Here is a 20,988-nt window from a genome sequence, read left to right on the forward strand (position 1 = left end):
CTTCATTGTACTGACTCACATTTATTTTCACTCTGAAAGTTTTCTGCCCCCAACCATAATTAAAATGCTTTTTTAAACTTATTTCCCTAATCCCAACATTATATTACATTTGTTAAATAATCTGATTTTCATCCAATAAGGAAGACAGCTATGATGTGACTTTGTAAACAAAATAAAGTTCACACGTAACACACATGATGCAGACATTTACAGTTTTAACCATTTATTCCGAGAATAGTTACATAGTTACAGAAAAACAATCCTTTCTTGGTTCTCTAATGGCTCCTGTCAGCTTTAGTTACAAAAACAGTATTTATGTAACAACATGTCAAAGAAACATTTCTGCACTCACTGGAAATCAGCACTAGAGGAATTCAAGATCTTACAACAGCTTGTGAACGGTGTGGCTCTGTGTGGTGCTCACATTGTGGCAGAACCATTTTGCATAGTAAAGTGTTTTAAAGTGGAATCGTTACGAGTCTCGAGAGAACTAAACGAGCTAACTCGTACAGAAAGTGGCAGCAGGGCAGGTGTGTAAAGCCTTTAGGAATAACAGTTTGGTATCAACCTCGTCTTTAGTGCTTATAGAAAAATGAATGTGACCAAAACTCCTGAGCAGCAGGAGAGATTCAACAACCCAAAAATTTAAAAGGAAGACCGTCTATGTTACGCTAGCCTATTAGCAAAACTCCAAACGTTTAAACTCACCACAAATTTAATAACACATTCAAGTTGTGTTAGCATTCACCACAAACGGCTCTCAGAAATGGATCCAAGGAATTAGTATGGGTGCACATCTCAGTATGCTTCACAACGAGTTTATAAGTGTGTAAACATTACAAACATGTTTGTGAGGTCCCACAACAACACTGACTCGCACTGCTTGGCCAGGTTTCAATGTTTCTGCAGGCGAATCCGCCTTCAAACACTGTTCTTATGGAAATACTTTAAGCAATCCAATCTATGTGTTTGTGTATGTAGACTTGTGACTTTCTGTCACCATTTGTTTAATTTATTTCTTACCCACACATCTTCATGTCCATGACCATAACCAATTAAAATTTATGTCTGTTTCACAAACTGCCATTAAAACTATTCTGAGCTGGATCTGTCATTGTTGACTAAAGACAACATATTTATTGCTCTGTTATACAGTATCTATGACAGAAGACCCTGCAGATGTAGATGTTACAATGGGATTCGTTGTCACTAAGCAAAAAAAGAAAAAAAAAATATCAGTGAGAGGTTGAATTAAAATAAGTCATTGAGTCTGAGGTAAAAATCTATCCCACTCAAAGTGCGTCTTGTATCACAGACTAAGATAAGGTTGCTACAGAGACAGTAAAGCTAAGAAAGAGGTTTCAGAGTGGAGAGAATGAGGTAGAGGTACATCACAAAACACCTCAAAATCTACTGTATTATACTACCATGTAATACAGCGATGTGAAAGCCAAAGGAGCTCCTCGGGTCTATGCTGGAGTGAAGGCTAGAAGAGCTATCTAACACTGCGCTCTCCTTCTAAAGTTGCTGTGTTGTATTTTGCTCTTTTCCTTCAAGCCCCATGGCTTTATTCATTTTCTGGAGTGACCAGTTTTCACAAATCAAGTCAAAAATCCCAGAAGTTTCCCAGGAGTTACAGGGGCTCCGATCAGCCAACCACAAGCGTCTGTCCAACCACAGCATCACTCGACACTGCAAAGAGTCTAACACACTTCAGTGGCTGGTTTGGGGAATGGTCTCCAGATGCTAATCAGAGGTCCTTCTGCCATAAACAGGTCAGTGCTGCTTAGATATGACCCGATACACATGATTCACGCTGCACCATTCAAAAGAATACAGAACCATCCTCAGTATCTTTTCAACATGGATGACTACACGTTACCACATAGATGCGCTTTTCCATCAGGTGCTCTTTGGATTAATCAGGAACAAACGGCCAATAGGATAGTGTGAACTCCCTGCTGAAGGGTTGTGTGGAGCTGATACAGGCCTGCTACTTTTCCTTTAGAGCACAGAACTGATCATATGCGCACAGTGTTTCTCCAGTGCGACACTGATCACGACCCCGAAACACCTCCGACCTGTCAGGACACTGACAGGAAGAAACTCTGGGGGTGTCCTGTTGTGTCTGGCATTAGCATGTTGGGATGCCTCGGGCCCCGATGGTTTTGAGAGGGCCTCCATGAAACCAGACGTTGGGAACAGTGCTACTCACTGTGCTGTAGAACTGACCTCAATGTAATCAACATTAATCACTTCACCTGTCATTGGTTTAAATCAATGTCTCAGCTTCAGTTTCATGATTGTGCTTCAGTGTTTGGACAGAGGGGGGCACTTTCCCATATGATATTAATGCAGCCTGGAATATTGTGTCAAACCCCACTGAAAGCAGAAGACTCAGTTGCTCAGCTTACATGAGATGAAAGTGGTTCCAGTAAATTTCCTTCTTGGTGTGAACTTTCAAAAGCGACCCACAAAATAGTTTTAGAAATCAAAGTGCACTTGGTGTACATCATTGTTAAGGCACAAGGTTGCACTGGGAGGTGAATGTCAACCGTTTACAGCTACTGCTATCATTAGTACAATGATTGAATACTGGTACAGTAGAGTGCAATGACAAACAGTAACCTGTGCCACAGTCACAGACCTTACACAATTAAGGAAGAACAGGCCTATACTGGGAAGGATGGGAACAAAAGTCCACCACTACAAAACAGACGCACAGTTTCATGCCCAGGTCGCTCTCAGAGAAACTATGTGCTCCATTCGTCCCCAGTCCAAAGCACCACAGTGACTGTGTTGGAACTACGTGGAGTTGGAAGTGCGTCGTTGTGGTTTGACTTGCAGACTGGTCCAGACTGTTTTGGAGTGAGCAGTCTGTGACTCTGTGCTTAAATTATGATTGAAGATTCCTCACAATTCAGCTTGTCAGGGTCCGTTTTTCCACTGGAGTCGATACCTGTGTAGGACACAGATGTAGGGACAAAGAATTAGCAGGTCAGCATAAAGGAGCAAAAGTCATTTCAGAAAGAACAAATCAGTAGCAAAAGTAATAATACTGTCACCATAATGGGTCACTGGACCCAGTGGTTTGAGATGTAATATATTTTGATGTTTATGTTTACGTTCATTAGATTATCTAAGTTCATTTCTGTATTACCAATGTTGTCCTGTTATAGTTCATCGTTTCTTAGATTCCCCGGTGTTTAAGTCTCCCTCACCCTTCATGTGTTTCATGTCTGCATCTCATTACGTTTCCCGTTTTATTTTGAAGAGGTCTGGTGTCCCATGTTCATTGTGTTTAGTTTCACATCCCCTGATCTCCTGTGTGCATTTGGTCTGCGTTTTCATTCATTCGTTGTCAGGTTGTCTGCTGAGTTCTCATCATGTCCACACCTCCGTGTTTTTCCATGCTCAGGTTTTTAATCATATTCAAGGTTTTGTTCTTTGTTGTGTTTAGTTTCTCCCAGCTTAGTTCTAGTTAGTTTCGCCTCAGTGTGCATCTGCCTTTTTGTTTTGTACCTTTCCCCGCCACAAATAGACGGCTTGCCTTTTGTTAAATTATAGTTTCGTTCCAAGTGTCTGCATTTGGGTCCTCTTTCTCCCTCCACACAGTCTGCCAGTGCAAACCGTGACAATTATACTGATTAAGTCATCAGCAGAAATATACAACATCACTTTGTAATCTAAAAAGTACAGCGGAGTGAACTATCACGTGAGTTTAAGTTAAACATCTGCAAACCTATTGAAATCACCAGATCTTCTTTTCCACAATGTACAATAAAGGTCACAAGATTGAAACATTCGCATGTTTATTCGCATGTTTATTCCGTCAGAGGATAGACTTTAAAGTTCTGATGCTGGCCTATAAAGCTCTGAATGGTTTAGGGCCAAAATACATCAGAGACCTCCTGACCCAGTATGAACCTTCCAGATCCCTCAGGTCATCTGGATCCGGTCTTTTATCAGTTCCCAGAGTCAGAACCAGACACGGAGAAGCTGCATTCAGCTTTTATGCTCCTTATATCTGGAACAAACTCCCAGAAAGCCTCAGATCAGCTGAAACACTCAGTTAATTTAAATCCAGGTTGAAGACTCACCTATTCTCAGCTGCATTTGAATAAAGCACCAAATCCACACTTTTAAGCTTAAATTTCAAAACTTACACTAACTACTGATCTTATCTATTTCTGATTTTATCTGTTTTGATTTTATATACTGTTTTGTTTGTTTGTTAAGCTTAAATTTAAAAACTTCCATTAACTACTGATTTTACCTGTTTTGATTTTATATACTGTTCTGATTTTACCTGTTTTGATTTTATATACTGTTCTGATTTTACCTGTTTTGATTTTATATACTGTTCTGATTTTACCTGTTTTGATTTTATATACTGTTCTGATTTTACCTGTTTTGAGTTTGTTTGTTTGTTTGTTTGTTTGTTTGTTTGTTTGTTTGTTTGTTTGTTTGTTTGTTTGTTTGTTTGTTTGTTTGTTTGTTTGTTTGTTTGTTTGTTTGTTTGTTTGTTTGTTTGTTTGTTTGTTTGTTTGTTTGTTAAGTGGGTTTAGAGCTCTGGGTAGCTCCCCAGCTGGGTCTAGACTGGGTCTAGAGAGTATTTTAAATTCAGGGAATTTAAAATAGAAAGTAGCTCGTCCACAGAAGGACTGGTAGCTCCCCTTACGAAAACGGTTCAGATCGCGCGAACAGGTGTGAAATGTGTGTGTTTAGTTAGTTTGTTTGTTTTAATCAATTTTAAATCATGCTTTTTATTTGTTTTTGTTTCTAATGTCTCTGTAAAGCACTTTGAATCACCTTGTTGTTGAATTGTGCTATACAAATAAATTTGCCTTGCCTTGCATGTTTATTCGCATATTTATTCGCACAGCCAGAACAGGTTGGAAAAAAATTAGAAAACACAAACTAGTTTAGTCAAGCCCACCAGGTAAGACTCGTTTTCTTTTGAGTATAATTCCAATATAATGAATCCACTAGAGGAAAATTATTTGATACTCGTCTGAATTTGTAACTTTGCTTACTTCCAAAGAACAGTCTCTAATTTTATAGTAGTAGAGACAGAATGTCAGCCAGACTATTTGGTTTCTTGGATTACACTCGACAACTTGAAGCATCACCTCCCTCCACAGATTTCCTGGGGGAGGGGGAGGCTAAGCCACTCGATGACATTAATTTTCTTTAACCACACCTTTGTTGCCTTGGTGGTATGTTTTATTATTATTATTATTGTAGGGTCTTTACCTTTCTATATAAAGCGCATTGAGACAACTCCTCCTGGGATTTTGCACTATATAAATACAACTGAACTAATTGATGAGATCAATATCTCAGACATTTCATTGACTTGAAGCTAGAATCTGATTAAAATGTTTCTGAGCAGTGTATTTCTTCCAGTTCTGAATACTCGCACCAACAGATCTTGCTAATTGTCTGTAGCCCATTCCAGCATTGTGCAGGTCTCTTATCCCTAATGTTCATTCCTGATCTCAACGTATGTGTTGAGATCAGGAGTATCTGACTGACAATCTGTAATCTGTGTATTGCATGGGTACACAGCCAATCAGAACTCTGGCTACTTTATAGAGGATCAATTACTGATTTTACTCAATGACGTACAAATCAATCCATAACTTTCAAAATAGATGTTTTCTGGATTTTTGATTGATATTCTGTCCCTCTCTATCAAAATGAAACTATCAATATAGAGACTATTCATTTCTTGACCAAACTTACAAATTCAGCAGCAGATCAACTATTTTCTCTCACTGTAATATGTGGCATGCAAAATGATTTAGATCTCTTCTGAATCAAACCCTATAACAGAGGCGTTTCGTCTGAAGAGCTCTGCAAACTACTATAACGAAAAGAAATGTGCACTGCACAGGGATGCTATAGCAAAGGCACTGAGGTCACTGGGTGCAAAAGTAGAATGGTGCACATTTGTATGTGTCTACCTGCAGTAAAAATGACAGCACTGCCGCACACAGCCATACTTCCTGCTGTTGGATGTGTCCATGTTTGGTTCAGAACTGCTCTAATAATAGCTCACCGGCTGACATGCAACAGCTCAGGCTGGCAGCGCTTTGTTCCTCTTTTCATATGTTGCATAACATCACAGCACACGCTATGGACAAAAGTGGATCAGCTTAGCAGGACGCACACGTCTGACATGAGCAATAAATGTAGTAATACAAAGGGTATAAATGGGGGAAAATAGACAAGTACAAACACACAGTGCTAAGTTTAAGATGTAAGATGCCTAAATTATTTTACTATGTATAGAGAAAGAAAATATTTCACAAAAACTACGGGAGTAAAAATAGCATAATGGAACATAGAACAATGTGCATCCATAATGCCCGGCACAATGTGCAACACTTTCAGTCGCCATTTATTTTTCAGATGTTAATTTGTCATATTTTAATATACTGTAAACATTTTTTGGTATAAATATGTTTTCATATAATATTTAGCATTTTAAGTGTATTTTTTCTTCTTCGCTGTCTGATTGGAGCATGAGGTGCTGCACAGAGGTTTTCCCTGTGTGTTTAATCCACACTGGAAGTCAAATGAAGGTAGCATCGCTAGTTTTAAACAGCACATTGTGTTACCATTAGAGAAATCAACGCTTTAAGTCTAGTTAGTCGTGTTTTCTCGTCCTGAAACTAGCCGTCGTTAAACTAAAAAGGTTAAAAATGTGAAACTCCACTTTCACTGAATTCAACATGTAATTATTCTGTTTAACGTTCTTTATAAGCAAGTGTAATAAAGAAAACAGGCCAGGTGGAAGCTCAGTATATCCTGGACAGAACTACGGCCTGCTGCCTCCTCTTGTTTTATAACTCAAAGGCAGACTGCCTCATTAAAAAGCAGCAGTGGAGACCAGTATCTTACAGGAAGTGGTAGGACTGCCAGAGGCAGCAAACACACACAGCAACTTTCTACTCTTACTTATCACTCCAAGCAGTTTAGACTACAAGCCAGATTTAACCATACATTCATACACTGCTTTATCCTGCACACCTTATCTAAATCTCATTTATGGCAAATATAGAATATTCAAATTAATGTCGTCATCTATGGGGTGTGGGAAGAAACTGCCGTATCTGGATGAAATCTTGACACAGAATGGCCAACGTTCAAACCAGGAGCTTTCTGCTGTGAGAGTTTTAACCACTGAACCATGATTTGACCACAACAAATATGTTGTTCTCTCATGAGCAGATATTTAGGATGTGAGTGATGATAATCTGACCTTTAATGCTGCAACCCTGTTAAATGTCAGGACAAATGTTAGGAACTGTGCCACAACACAAAGAATGAGGGGACACAAACAACAGCTATGGATGAAACTGAAAAAGAAGCACATGATTTCCAGTGTGCAATCCCAACATGACAAATCGTAAATGGACTAGTATTTATAGAGCACTCCTCTACTTTAACTGATCACCCAAAGCTTTTTTTCATATGAAGTATTGGGAAAAGAACACTCCAACCTTCTGATTGGCAGATGATCTACTCTACTTCCTCAGCCACCTTACAGCAGGTATTACAGTCATTGTTTGTTATTTTATTGTGAAATATGTGTAGTTCTGTTCCAACAAAGGTTCAAAACCCAAAGATATCAAACCATGTCAAACCCTCTTCCTGTTGGTCAAAATCCTCACTTTCTGCTGATCAAACTGTTTCTATTTATTATTTACAAGTCAAAATGAAGTTAGCCACAGTTGGCAACATTTAACCAAAGAGAAATAAGCAGGAGAACAAAGCATGACAGCGCCACCACAGAGTTGTGAGTCTGTGGTTGATGGCATGCAGACTGTCAGCAGATTAACATCATGTAAAGAGCTTACACACCATTAGATCCAACACAGCTGCTGTGAATGGAGACAGCAGAGTGGAAGAGATGTGGCTCTATGTTATTCACTGTGAGAAAAGGTGGTTTGCTGGGCTGTACAGGAAGGTTGCCTATCGTAAATTATAGACATCCAAGCCTAGAAGCAGGGGTTGGCTTGAGCTTTTAGTCTTTTTGCTTCTGAATACACCACAGAACACTGTGAGGTGCTTCGTTGTGATCACTTGTGTAAGAACTGGTTTTTGCAGTTCTTCCTCAGAGCCCCGAGGACCCAAAGGAAATATTTACAAGCGCTGCAGCCACTCAGCTAGCCTGTTTTTACAACAATGTTACATAAGAACAAACCAGTGTGCTCATCACGCTTTCTCCCAAACTCTCGTAAAGACTGCTTCTCAGCATTTCTCAGCCGCCCTGTAATAGCCCACGCTTTCTGAGCCCGTACATAACATGGCATACTGTGCCTTCAGGCTGCTGTCCACAATCAGCATCCTCTCTGTTTTAGAGTACTAAAAGCCATATGAAGAGTGAAAGCATCAAACGCATTGTCTTTATAGCACATAAGCATTCTTGTGTCCGTGGCAAGGACAACATGCTGAAAAAGCTCATATGAAATCAAAAGAATTCCTGAAAGTAAGGACCGTACGTGTGTGCAGTACAGAAGCTTACACTGCTCTGGACTGGATAGCAGTGACACACGGCTGCACACAAGAAGACAAAATGTTCCTGACCAAAGCTCCCATAAGCCATCAACCAAAAGCAGCACTCTCATCTCATTGTCCAGCAGAGGAGCGGGTGGGGGTGGATTAGGGGATGTCACGCACAACGCACATGGACATCAATGCTGACTCATGTCACTAAATATTCCACCCCGGCCATCCGATGCCACCTTTCAAACTATGTCCTTTATGAAGACAACACAAAAACACATGTATCCATGTTGTATGTTACTGACCACAGCGCAAATGACACGTGGGTGGAAACATTCTTACACACCCGCCTTGTGCATGTTAGTAAATCAGAATCATTCTCTGCATACGCCACATTTCTCTATACAAGGAAACATGCATGCAAAGCGCCTCATATACACAAGCATGTTTTCTCTATACCTAATGTTCACTTGGGGTTCATACCCACAGATGTTTGGCATGCAGGCACTGAACCGCCAGCCTTCCACTTAGCAGGCGAGCTGCTCTACTTCACCTTCAGGGGAAACTGGAGAACGTGATGATCATGTTGTAAGACAGAAGCCTGCACTATAATAATATTTAATAATCTATATTTGTTAAATTGTCCTATAATGATGATTTATAGTATTCTGAAATGTCATACGCCACACAATGCTCAGAATTAGAATGAAAGTAATTAATTGCACATAAAGAAAACCAGATATAAAGGGCTTAAACCTTTGAATTTAGATTCAAAGGGCCACCTACACATTACACTCACAGGAGCAGTCCAGCCATAAAGTTCCTGATGTTCAGTTTTTGTTGTTACTCAGCCCTCTCAACTTGTAAAAGTAAGCGTGCTTGATTTTATCCACCTGTAACAACAGAACTGAAAACAAAGTACTAAGATGGAGCATTTTTAAAGAGAAGGAAAATGCCATGAATCTCTCCTTGTATCTGACAGCCAACAGACTGTATTCTGGACTGTCAGTGTAATCACAAATGAGAAGACTCACTGCACACATAAGAAAATGCTCATTTGAATCACACAAGGAGTGATTTGCCTATCACACATGACTGAGCTGGTGGCTTGTTAGCCTGGACTTTCCAGTTTCTGGCAGCCTAAGTGAGCCTCCCAGGTATTTACTATAAGGTTGGAGAATATGTAACAGTTTTCCAACCGACAGTCGTCAGTCCAAAAACCGACGATTGGTGATAAATATTTTGATTTTTAACTGACTTTTTGTATCTGTTGTTTGGTCTGTAAGCAGATAAGGTTAGAGTGGAAAAAAGAAGAAAGCTTCTCGTTGTTTCCCTCCATTGTGGGTTTTTATTTCAATAAAATCTTTTTGTTTATTTCTGAACGTAGGCTGCTGCCGTTCTTTTTTTCTGTTGTGAGTTTAAGTAAACAAACGTTTGGGCGCACTCTTCAGCGCTATCATTTTTCCCATCGACTGCTTCGGTTAGCTTCGACCAACATTATTAGCAAATTTACTCATGGGCAAATAAATAAATCTCTTGTAAAAACCATCAGTGAAACGCTCAGCCTATCATCGATATATCGTCCAATCGCCCAACCTTCATTTACAACCATGTTGTGCGTCAAACACGACGTGGTTGTAACAATATTGTTGTTAAGTTGAGAAAATTTAAGTCGCATCAAGAGCATTTTTTCCTCCTCTATGATCTCCAGTTACCACACTGCTGCATCCAGATGAACTCATTCAGCAAGAAAACACTGAGCAGTAATTTTACTTTGTGTTTTTTGTTTACTCTCAGTTACTTTCCAAGTCTGTGCTCATCACTCAGTACAAATGACTTGTATACAGGCACATGCAGTTTTCAGTTTTCCAGAGCTCACATTGCAAAGCTCATTTACCTGTACACACGCACGCACACGCGCGCACACACACACACACACACACACACACACACACACAAGCTTTTTATTCTTTCTACATCTCATTAATAGAAAATAAGACATCATCGTCGTGCTGACTGGATGAGAGATCATAAGATAGCCACAGATTCAACACATTGTGCTTTTCCTCGTTGGTCTGAAATTGGTGAGTGTGATGGTTTCTCCCTCAGTCAAACATGTCCTGATATCCAGTAAATATGCACAAGCAGCAAAAACTACAGCCTCCCCTTCTCTCTGTGTGCTTACAAACACTAATCCCTCAGGGTTTTCCACTGAACCACAGCCATGCTGTGAGCCGTTCCTGTTGCGTAACATGCTATCCAATCATGACACGAGAGAATGAGGCCAGTCTGCGACAGGAAGCTGAGAGACCTTACGTCACAGAATTAGGTCTGTGACAGCGAACAGTACTGTGGAGCTGAATGCTTAATCCAGGCAAGTGGAGAGTTCAAGTTCAAACAAACAGGAGAATGATTTAGGTCGCTGAGCATCGCCTGAACAGCCATTTGATGCACTACAAAAGGTTTTCATTCTAAACAATCTCACCAGGACATTTTCATGCACACACTGCCGCAAAAGTAGTTATTCTATCCTGATATTATGAATAAAATAATCCATAATTTTACAATGTTGTCCTGATATATCTACAGTGGGTAGGCTACAATGCTGTCCTGTTTGCAGTGCACGACAGGGCAGGAATATGGATGTTATCCACTTCCAAAACAGGAAAAAACACAGTCTGTTCCTTTTCATGTAAGCTTTCGTATTAAAAACAAAGAAAGAAGAACAAAGCAGTCAGTGAGACTAAACTACAGTCTCCAACACTTTTGCAGTGCATTGGTAAGGCTTGATGCAGCTGCTCTCTATGCACTGTTCTTCAGTTAATATAAAGGTCACTTGAAGTGTGGAAGTCTGCAGCGAGTAAATGGACTGGTTCTTATATGGCACTACTCTACATGAGTACTCAAAGCTCTTTGTACATCCACTTAGTCACACCCATTCAAACATGCGTTTTTCAATGAGTAAGTGCTTCCTATCTACCATTCACAAATATCTGACATGCGAACTGAAGCAGTCAAACCTTCGCATTAGTAGACGAGCTGCTTGACTTCCTGAGCTACACTGACTCTGCAGAAAGTTGGCGACCTCGGCGTATTATGCACCGTAACATCGCCTGACCCCGCTCTGTGATTTTACGTGGCTTATCACTTTGTGGCTGAGGCACTGGCGTTCCCAGTTGCTTCTACTTTGTAATAATAACAACAATCAGTTGACTGAAATTCTCAAGAGCAAAGACATTTCACAGCTGGATTTGTTGCACAGGTGGTGGCGCAGTGTCACACTAGGATTCACTGAGCTTCTGGGAGCAATTCATTCTTTCACACATGTTTGTAAAAGCAGTCTACAATCCAACGTGCTTGATTTTACACACCTGTGGTGATGGAAGTGACTGGAACACCTGAATTCAGTTATTTGAATGGGTGAGTGAATGAGTGTCTTCCAGTTAAGGTTTAAGCATCTCTCCACACTGCTAACAACAAACACTGTCACAAAGATTCAGCTACTGAGTAGGGATCAGCAGGTTGTAGGATTAGAAAAAAAACAAGGCTGATAAGGATTACCAAGCTTAGGAAGCTTGATACTGTTCTGTACCTCTTTGTAGAAATATCTCAGGCCAATTTTCTGATTAATCCAAGTAAAATTGAATTTTAATGTTTAAACTTTTTATCCCTTTTCCAGAAAAACAACTTGCATAAAATTTTGCCTAAACGTTGTAGTCAATACTTAAGGCTAACAAACTTTAGGCTGTCTGGATGGTTACAGCACAACACCAAACACCACGTGCCATGCTGTAGGACCATTAGGCAGCCATTGGCACTACCAAACAATAATCAGGTCTGTCACATTCATTCTGCACATTTCTTCTCTCTGCTCCAGTCACTCGCTTGCCATCTTGTCAAAATTGCAACTTTATAAGCTTCAATAAATGAAGATTACCCACCAGCAAAAGCTCCTTCGTTGGCTCTACTCCTCCCCTCTTCAAAACCACCCCTCAAATCAGGCAAGTCTCCTGAAAAGCTGGCTTATCTTGGTGCTGGGTTCAGAAGTTACATCACTACTCTCATGCTCCAGTCAGTTCCCCTGAAAATTAACAGTCAAGGATTTCTACTTGGATTGGAGCCCCACCACAGTGGGCCCTAAAACGAGAGGCATCAGCTTTCAGCAGCCTGACAACACAGCTTAACGTATCCAACTGTGCTACTGATACCAGGATGCTAGCTGCACCCTTGACCATTCCTCTGCTTCTATATCTAGGTCCAGGATGTAGATTTATCCAACGCAACTGGTCCTGGCCTAAATGAAAAAGTAACTACCTAATGCTGGTTGTGCAAACCTTGGCTACCAGAAGTTCAATCAAGGTTTTTGCGATAAATGTCTTTCACTTTGGAGGAATTTTAGCCAAGTTTTCTTTGCAGAATTTTTTAAATTCAACCACACTGATTTTCTAACATAAACTGCCTGTTTAAGGTCACCCCAAAGCATTTCAATAGGATTTTAATGCTGGACTTTGACTATAATCTATATTTTGAGGGGGTTTATTTTTTGGGGGGGGGGGGTCACTCTGAGGTAGACTTCAGGTGTCATCGCCCTGCTGCAAAAACTGAGCTTCAGATGGCTGCACATTCTCCTTCAGGATGTTCTGGTAGAGAGCACCATGCTACTACCATGTTTGACTGTTGGTGTTCTTTATTTGAAATGCTATGTACGTTTTTATGTCAGGTTTAATGGGATGAAAACTTTCTAGAAAGTTCAACCTTTGTTTTATTAGTCGACAAAATATTTTCAAATATCTTGTGGCTCATCCAGATGCTTTTTTATTAAGAAACATCTGGAAATGTGAGATGAGCCTTTGCATTCTTTTTGGTCTACAGTGGTTTTCAGCTTTGCGATTTTTGCTCAGTCTCTTTGTTATTGTTGAATTATGTTCATTTGTAGACATTAGTTGTTGGCTTATCTTTGTCTAATATTAAAATCTGTTTGATGCCCTGGTGTTTCCCACTGCACACTGATCACAAAGGCACATAACCAAGTATGAAAGAGCTGGGTAAAGTGGTACGAGTTAGGGCTAAAGCAGGGAACATTGTGGGGTTTTTAATCATTTTCAGAATAATCCAAAGTGAGATTTACATATCACCCTCTTCAGAACAACACTGAGCATAAGGTCAGGCCAAGTTTTCACTGATCATAAATAAGCCAGGCTGTGTATCACGAGAGGTTTATTGAACAGTCTCTGTGGTGATAAAAACTGAAGTCAGTGTTTTCCAAAACTGTCAGGTGTGAAAACAAACCACATAAAACACATTTACTGTACAAATGCCAAAGATCCAGAAGGCTTATTCAACGCTTTCTGATTCACTCTCACACTGCCCCCCCTCTCCCTCCCACACACACACACACACACACGCTGTTTGCCCTCAGGCCAGGGTTGTACCCCGTTTGGTTCCCAGTACTGATCACGCAGCAGTCTTCCTGAACCACCCTCTCCTCTCCCCTGAGGACATGGACACGCCTCCTCTCACCTACCATAAACGCTTTTGTATTTGTTCGTTCATTTTAAGCAAGACTTGTTCTGTCAAACACGATCATTTAAAATGAATCCCTCATTTTGAATACGGAGATATTTTTACCTCAGTTAATCCTGCAGTGACGTGCGAAGCTCTGGCAAGACGTCAGCAGAAGTTGGGTGTATGTGAAGTGAAGGGACAGGTCTAGGATGTCACCTGAGGCTTTGGTTCCCATGGATCAAGAGATCAGCAGAGGACAGAGATAACTGCTTTTCTAATTCATTTTCAAACGCGTCATTATAATTAATTATAACTTGGCTCTTGGGTTATAGTTAGTAACAAAAAGCCTGTACCCAAGCCCACTGCGCCTTTTTCCCCAAATTCGTCAATTCGTATTTAATGGCGAGTCAAACAAAATTCCATCACAGATAAAAATGTTGGTGACCCTTATGTTACGTATGACAAACGCAAGCTGTACCAAAGCAATGATATCAACAATACTGACAGGGAAACTTTTCTATATGTATGTGGCACTAGGGCTGGGCGATATGACCCAAAATTCATATCTCAATATTTTTTAGCTGGATGGCGATATAAGATATATATCTCGATATATTTTTTTAAAGCCATAAAGTAAGAACAAAAAGAGAGTTCTTAGTCAAAGCTGTGTCCCAGATGTCACACAGGCACTTTTATTAACATAGAGCAGATGTACATAAAATTTACTCAAAAATAAATTATGAGCATTTATTAAATAATAATGCTCCATAAATAAAAGAAAACAATGTTGTTTTTGTGCATAACAAAAAGCTCACAATTGTGCAGTCAAAATGTAAACTAAAAGACGCTGAGCACAATAACAAAGACAGATTTCACAGCTGCTCTGTTCCCAACTTGTACTGCGTGACTGACAGCCTGGAGTTTGTAATCCGCTTCGCAACCACGTCTCTTAACAGGTGCCATTTATGGTCCTTATACACAGTAGGGTAATATTACGTTGAAGCACAGTACGTATCACTCCGCGAGGCTCAGCCGTAATGCTCCGACAATCCATCAAGCGGTGCAGCTCCGTAGCTTACTAAAGTCGTACTAAAACATTTTTTGACAGATTGCTGAGCGCCGTGTTCCACATAAAATCGGTTCGCGGCCATCAAGCACAACCAGAATTCATACATAAGGCGCGCTGTCAACTTTTGAGAAAATGAAAGGATTTTAGTCCGTGCAGCACCTCTGGGCTGCATGGCATTAGCGTGGTTAGCTCGTTAGCGTGGTTAGCTAGCTAACACGTTGACGCCGTCCAGCCCCACGCACGGGGCGATGCGCAGTAACTCGTTAACGGAGATTTGCTGTGTCCATCTTGTCGCTTCCTGCAGGTGAAGCGATGGGGGAGGAGGGGGAGTTGTGTTCAGTGAAGGAGAGGCGAGGCCGAGTAACGTTGCGTAAAGACGAAAGTGGACGAAAGAGAGGCAAACTTGCGGCTCCACAAGTATAATTATAACGTAACATAGACTATATCGATATAAAGGATATTGTCACATCTTATATCTCGTATAAAAATATATCGATATTTTTTAAAAACTCGATATATCGCCCAGCTCTATGTGGCACAAAAATAGTTTGCCCTCTGCAGACTGCCAAATACATTGTGACAAATAACTAAGTCAAAGACAAAATTATGAATTCATTATTTTATTTTATTTTTAATCAGATGCTGCCTAATTTGTCTTTCGTCCCACAGAAATGGTCCACAATCTACTCGATCAATCTTCTAAGACAGGGGGTCAGCAACCTTTAAGACCCAAAGATCCATTTGGACCCGGGTTCAATGTAAAGAAAACACTGGGAGCCGCAAATACTTTGACATCTAAAATGAAGATAACACTGTATATATTGTTTTTTACCTTTATGCTTTGTGTGAACAACTAAGGTGTGTTGCTTATGAAATCCATGAAGTGCTACAAAGAAAATGACTTTTTTTTATTTATTTAACATTTTGAACTCTTAAAGAAATATAACAAAAGGAAAGACACCCAGCTGAACTAAAATGATCCATGTCGCAAACAAAAACTGTTGTGAGCCGCCACCCTTATATCGCCTTTGGGCTTTTGGAGCCTTGACCTGACTTTTTAAAAAAAAGAATAATAGGAAAAAAGCACTATGCTGCTAAAAAATAAAAAATAGATATTTGCAAAATTCTGCCTAAATATGTATTTTACCACGTTAGTGTGTGTAACGGGGTGTGGTCTGCAGGGGAGGCAGACGCACCTGAGCGGCACATTAATGGACATTAAGAAATGGACATTTCTTAACTGAAGGATTGTGTACTGTAGCAACCAAGATATAAGTAAGCTCACCTTCAGTATGAAATGGACTGGCATTTCTGGCCTTATTGACCACTCAGCAATTTAAACTCCCAACCACATGTAATCATCGACTCATAGTTCTTTATTCTATACGATTTAAGCACTTTACCGTCTCTTTCCCACAGCATGTATTAGGTAAGTAAATGTTAACCTCTGCCAGGCCTCTGGTGAACTCTGATTAACAAATTAAGTTTAATTTAACCACATGATAACAACAACAATTAATCTTGGCATTACAGTTCTTCTGTTACAACATTTTTTTGTTAATGTGCTTCCTTTCCTAACAGACAGATGAGGTCATGGTTTATAAAGACATGAATCTTACCTGGGAAGTTGAAAGGTCCCTTCTTTGAGTGGTAAGGGAAATAAGAGGTTATAGGAGGTGCTGTCTGTCAAACAGCACATGTGACTCGGTCCATCCGCACCTCCAGCTGGAAGGCGTCCGGTCGGTCCTGAGGGTTTACTGCAAGCATCTCGTGGAGGAGTTTCTTCTCCTCCTCAGACATGGAGCTTCTGGCCTTCTGAGGAATATGGAGCACCATCTTGGGGTTCTCCAGCAAAGCCTCCCCAACAGGGACAATTTCCGAGCCTTGCCGAACATAAGTACCCAGCAGTTCACGCTTGGACTCTGCATCAATAAAAGTAATCCTTTCGATCATTGCCCAGATGATGATGCCCAGAGCAAAGATGTCAGCCTTGGCTGTGTAGTGACCCTCCCACACCTCAGGAGCCATGTAGAAGTCCGAGCCGCAGGCTGATGACAACCAGAATTTGTTTATGTTGACCGAGCTGTTCTGGATGCTCCCTCTGGCACCTGCTCCTGCTATGGGATGTTCTTCACCGTTTCTGGAGGTCAGACCAGCACAAACCTTACTGAGTCCAAAGTCAGCCACTTTAAGAATAGGAAAACCAGACTTCTGTGAGATAAGAATGTTGTCTGGTTTAAGGTCGCGGTGGACGATACTGTTCCTGTGCAGGAAAGCCACAGCACTGGTCAGCTGGCGCATAAAGTTCCTGTTGGTCTGGGGATCAGGCCGGCGGGACAAAATGTACTGGTTAAGGTCCCCACCGTCACAAAACTCCATAACAAACCAAAGGTAACATGGTTCCTCCGAGTAGCCCAGGATACGTTCTCCTGCAACAACAAAGGGAGCAGATATGAACAGTGGGATGAAGACTGTCAAACACCGAAATGAAGTCAGCTGCTGAGCAGTTAAACCCGGTCGTGCTCCCTGCCGTGACAGTGACCAGCATTGAAGAAAAATCCGTCATTGACTCAAACAAGTCACGCCATTTCTTTCTCCAGGAAAGAAAATTTTAAAAGTCAACTGCAAGATTCTGGTAAAAGCTACTGTTATGGTACACTGTGGGACCGTTTAAAGAGGAAGGGAGGGAAAAGTACTGTCACTGGTTTGTGATTGCATGCAACAGATCACAATCTGCTGACACATTTAGCTGCGCCACTCAAAATAAAGCTGTGCTTGAGGTTTCAAACTTCTAATCTTTTAGTTATGGGGACCTATGAGGACTGATGTGTACTGTATGAACATTATTAAAGCCAGATCAAACTGGGTACAGAGGTTTTTGAAAACTACTTTGAACAAAATCTTGTATTTCTAGTTCTTAAAGAATTGTTACAGTATAGACAGATAAGACTTATCAGTTTACATAATGCCCAAATGATCAATATACTGTAGCTGCCATACACCAGTATTAGCTGACATTCTGTACAGGTCCTGGTAAATTACCAAATCATGCTCCTATTGACACTGGGAGTTATTTACTTTCTCATCACTTCAAAGACCATTACCTGTCCACAATGATAACATTGAATTTGCTAGATTTTCACAGGCATTAAGCAAAGGCTGCACTCAGTTATCATGCTTGTGTCATGATCACTGACTGCATTTGAAAAACTTGTTAGGTGGATCACGACAAAAGCTGATGGGCCAAAAAGATACAAATCAAATCCTTCTCAATGTTTCAAATCTACAAGCGTTCTTTGTCATTGCTTGATGGATCCAAGAGATCCCAGCTTAGGATTAATATTTCCTATTAATATTTTATTCAGAGAGCCTCAGTGGTGACACTTACGTAACAGGCAAGCTATTAAAAGAAAACAAGACTGTAAACTGGGCCTGTTCAGAACCCAGCTTTTAACATCAGCATTAAGATGTTAGATGATGTTAAATTTCAGTTTGTTGAAGACACATTTAAACATCACTAAATGTATCTCTGGGCTGATGAATGTAAACAAACGATATGATAAATAGGTTAAAATTGCACTGATCATATTAAGTTAAAAATGTAACAACTCTGCCATTGACAGTGCACTGTAATATTGCTATTTAACATGTCACATTTCAGTTAACAAGGGCAGGCTGTAAGTAGTACACTGTGTTCTCTCGTGAGCAGGGCAGCACCGTGTACTTTTCTGTGCCTTCTATAGGTAGTAGTGGAGTGACGTCACGGCAGGCTGCAACGAAGTTGGCTTTAAATGCTCTTTAGTGAATGAAACCTGCACCTTTTAACTTATGTCTACAGCACTTTGGTGAACTCAGCAGCATTCTCTTATTTGTAACGGAGTGTAAAAATTCATTGTGTCAAATAGAATAAATAATAAACCAGGCTCACAATACTGCTAACACTGCCTATCAGTAACTACCAAACTTCAGCGGTATTTAAATATGGCCTTTTGTCGTTTCTCATTCTGCTTAGATCTTGAATGAGACATCTCAGATGAGACATCGAGGCTTTAACACGGTGCACCGTAAAGTTTGCATTTCTTAGGCCGGTAAAATCACCACGACACAAGCTCCAACAGCAGCTCCTGTACTTTCATTACTGTACTGGTGATACTGCACGGCTAACAGCAGCGTGTGTACCTTTGAGTGAAGTCTCCACGAGCCGCAAATACTGCTTGGATTTCTTGTTTCCGTGGCTCATCTTCTGGGCCAAACCGTTCCTCTGCAGGACACACTCTTCCAGCTGGACTACATTCTGGTGTCGGTTCTCCAAGCTCGTCAAGGCCCAGAATTCGGCTAGCGCCAACTCCACTTTCTCCGGGGCGTCACACTGCAGCCTCTTCACCGCTACCCTGGCCCCTGTTTTCCGAGCTACAGCCTCGTACACCACCCCGTAGCTTCCACGACCGACCTCTCGTAGCAGGCTGTACCGGGGAGCCACGACTAAGTGGGGCTCCAATAGGTCACTGCGGAGGAAACTGATAGGGAAGCAGTCGTAGTCGTCCTCTTCCCCCTGCACGAGCTCTTTACGGTTGTTATCGTCCAGCGCTATGGAGCGCAGGACTTTGCTCATCTCTCGTTTCATCTTTCCGGCCACACTCCGCCTGCAGCCCCGCACAAAGCCGCTTACCTTGCGTCTCTTCCTACCGTCGTTAGAATCCATAACTTCTTTTTTGTTAAAAGTAAGCATGGAGGCTGGACGTCTTTCTTTGTCATTACTCTAACCCTGCACTACGCTACGACGTCCTTACTTCTATCTGCGTGCTTTGATATGTAAAAAGTCTGCGTGTTAACAGTGAACACAATCGTACCACATCGAAGCTGTAACAACTTCTTTGGCACGATAAACAAAATGTTCCAGCTCGAGAGAACAGAAGGCGTGGCTTAGCGTGCAGCTGCGGCGCGCTGATTGGTGGGGAGAGAAAGTAGCTCGCGGAGATTGAGCCAGCATGCTGGATTTGTTTTTATTTTCAGATGGGACGGTACTCACGCGTGGGGCTGCTTATTGATAAGGCCGTGAGCTTCAATTATTCGCCCTACTCATACAGAGGGACCCTGTGGCAGATCCACGCATGAGTATTCCGTGTTGTGGCAGTACGCTAGTTTATGTTTTATCACGAACTGAGCATAGATGAAAAAACCAACACGTTTATCTAGTTTACTATCTGAACGGGGTTATTATGGTTTTGAGATTGAACCCTCAAAAGCCTTGCAGCCATTCTATCAGTGGTAGTGCTCGGTTAGTTCTGAGAAATTAAAGTGTTTGCATGGAAATGCGAAAAAAATCTAAAGTCAGACAATTTAGAATCTCATTCCATATCTATCGCAGTTTGCTCGCTTTTAAGGAAAAAGGAGAAAATTCTTGTTCGATTCCTTGGGCTGAAATACAAAACAGAAGCATGGTTTACATGGCTTTTTAATTAACATGATTTAAAAATTCTTTACTGAAAATAAAGAATTATTGTATTCTTTGAGTTGAGAATAATAACAACGTCATTTTATTATTCCTTTTTTGGTGACTACTCAAAACAACTTTACAATATCTCAGCAAATACCCTTGTGTCACAGTCTGGCTGGGGCAGACTGTATGTGTTTGCAAAAGAGGATTCAAACGCAGACCAAAAACTGAACGTGGCGTGGATTTAGCAAACAACTAGCCGTTTATTGAGGCTAGCAAAAAAGGTACAAACAAAAGGGCATTGGTGAAACTAAACTGGGAGCTGTACATGGATGAGCAGACAACCTGACAAAGAATGACTGAAAGCACACGGACTAAATACACACAGGAGGATAATGACGGAAGTGGGAACACATGGAGAAACAGCTGACACACATGAACATAACGACATCACAAGGAG

General features: G+C 40.9%; 1 protein-coding gene and 1 long non-coding RNA gene across 3 annotated transcripts in view; one reads left to right on the forward strand and one right to left on the reverse strand.

Annotated features, from left to right (window-relative positions):
* Nucleotides 1-20,988, forward strand: part of LOC309696969 — a 137,028-nt gene that overhangs the window by 105,106 nt on the left and 10,934 nt on the right. The window lies entirely within an intron of this gene.
* On the reverse strand, nucleotides 207-20,014 carry stk35 (serine/threonine kinase 35). Its single transcript, XM_082519537.1, has 3 exons — nucleotides 19,271-20,014; nucleotides 16,711-17,520; nucleotides 207-2,959 (listed from the first exon to the last, which is right to left on the reverse strand). The coding sequence occupies exons 1-2, from the start codon at nucleotides 19,818-19,820 to the stop codon at nucleotides 16,778-16,780; spliced, it is 1,293 nt and encodes a 430-aa protein (XP_082375663.1). The 5' UTR covers nucleotides 19,821-20,014; the 3' UTR covers nucleotides 207-2,959; nucleotides 16,711-16,777.

The sequence above is a fragment of the Aulonocara stuartgranti genome (genome assembly GCF_965226115.1).
Source record: "Aulonocara stuartgranti genome assembly, chromosome: 20".
Lineage (NCBI taxonomy): Eukaryota > Metazoa > Chordata > Actinopteri > Cichliformes > Cichlidae > Aulonocara > Aulonocara stuartgranti.

Excerpts from the sequence above, each read along its gene's own strand:
- stk35 (XM_082519537.1), bottom strand. The coding sequence starts at position 19,820 with ATGCTTACTTTTAACAAAAAAGAAGTTATGGATTCTAACGACGGTAGG. Across the intron at positions 17,521-19,270 it reads CGTGGAGACTTCACTCAAAG|GAGAACGTATCCTGGGCTAC; the intron begins GTACACACGCTG and ends TTGTTGTTGCAG.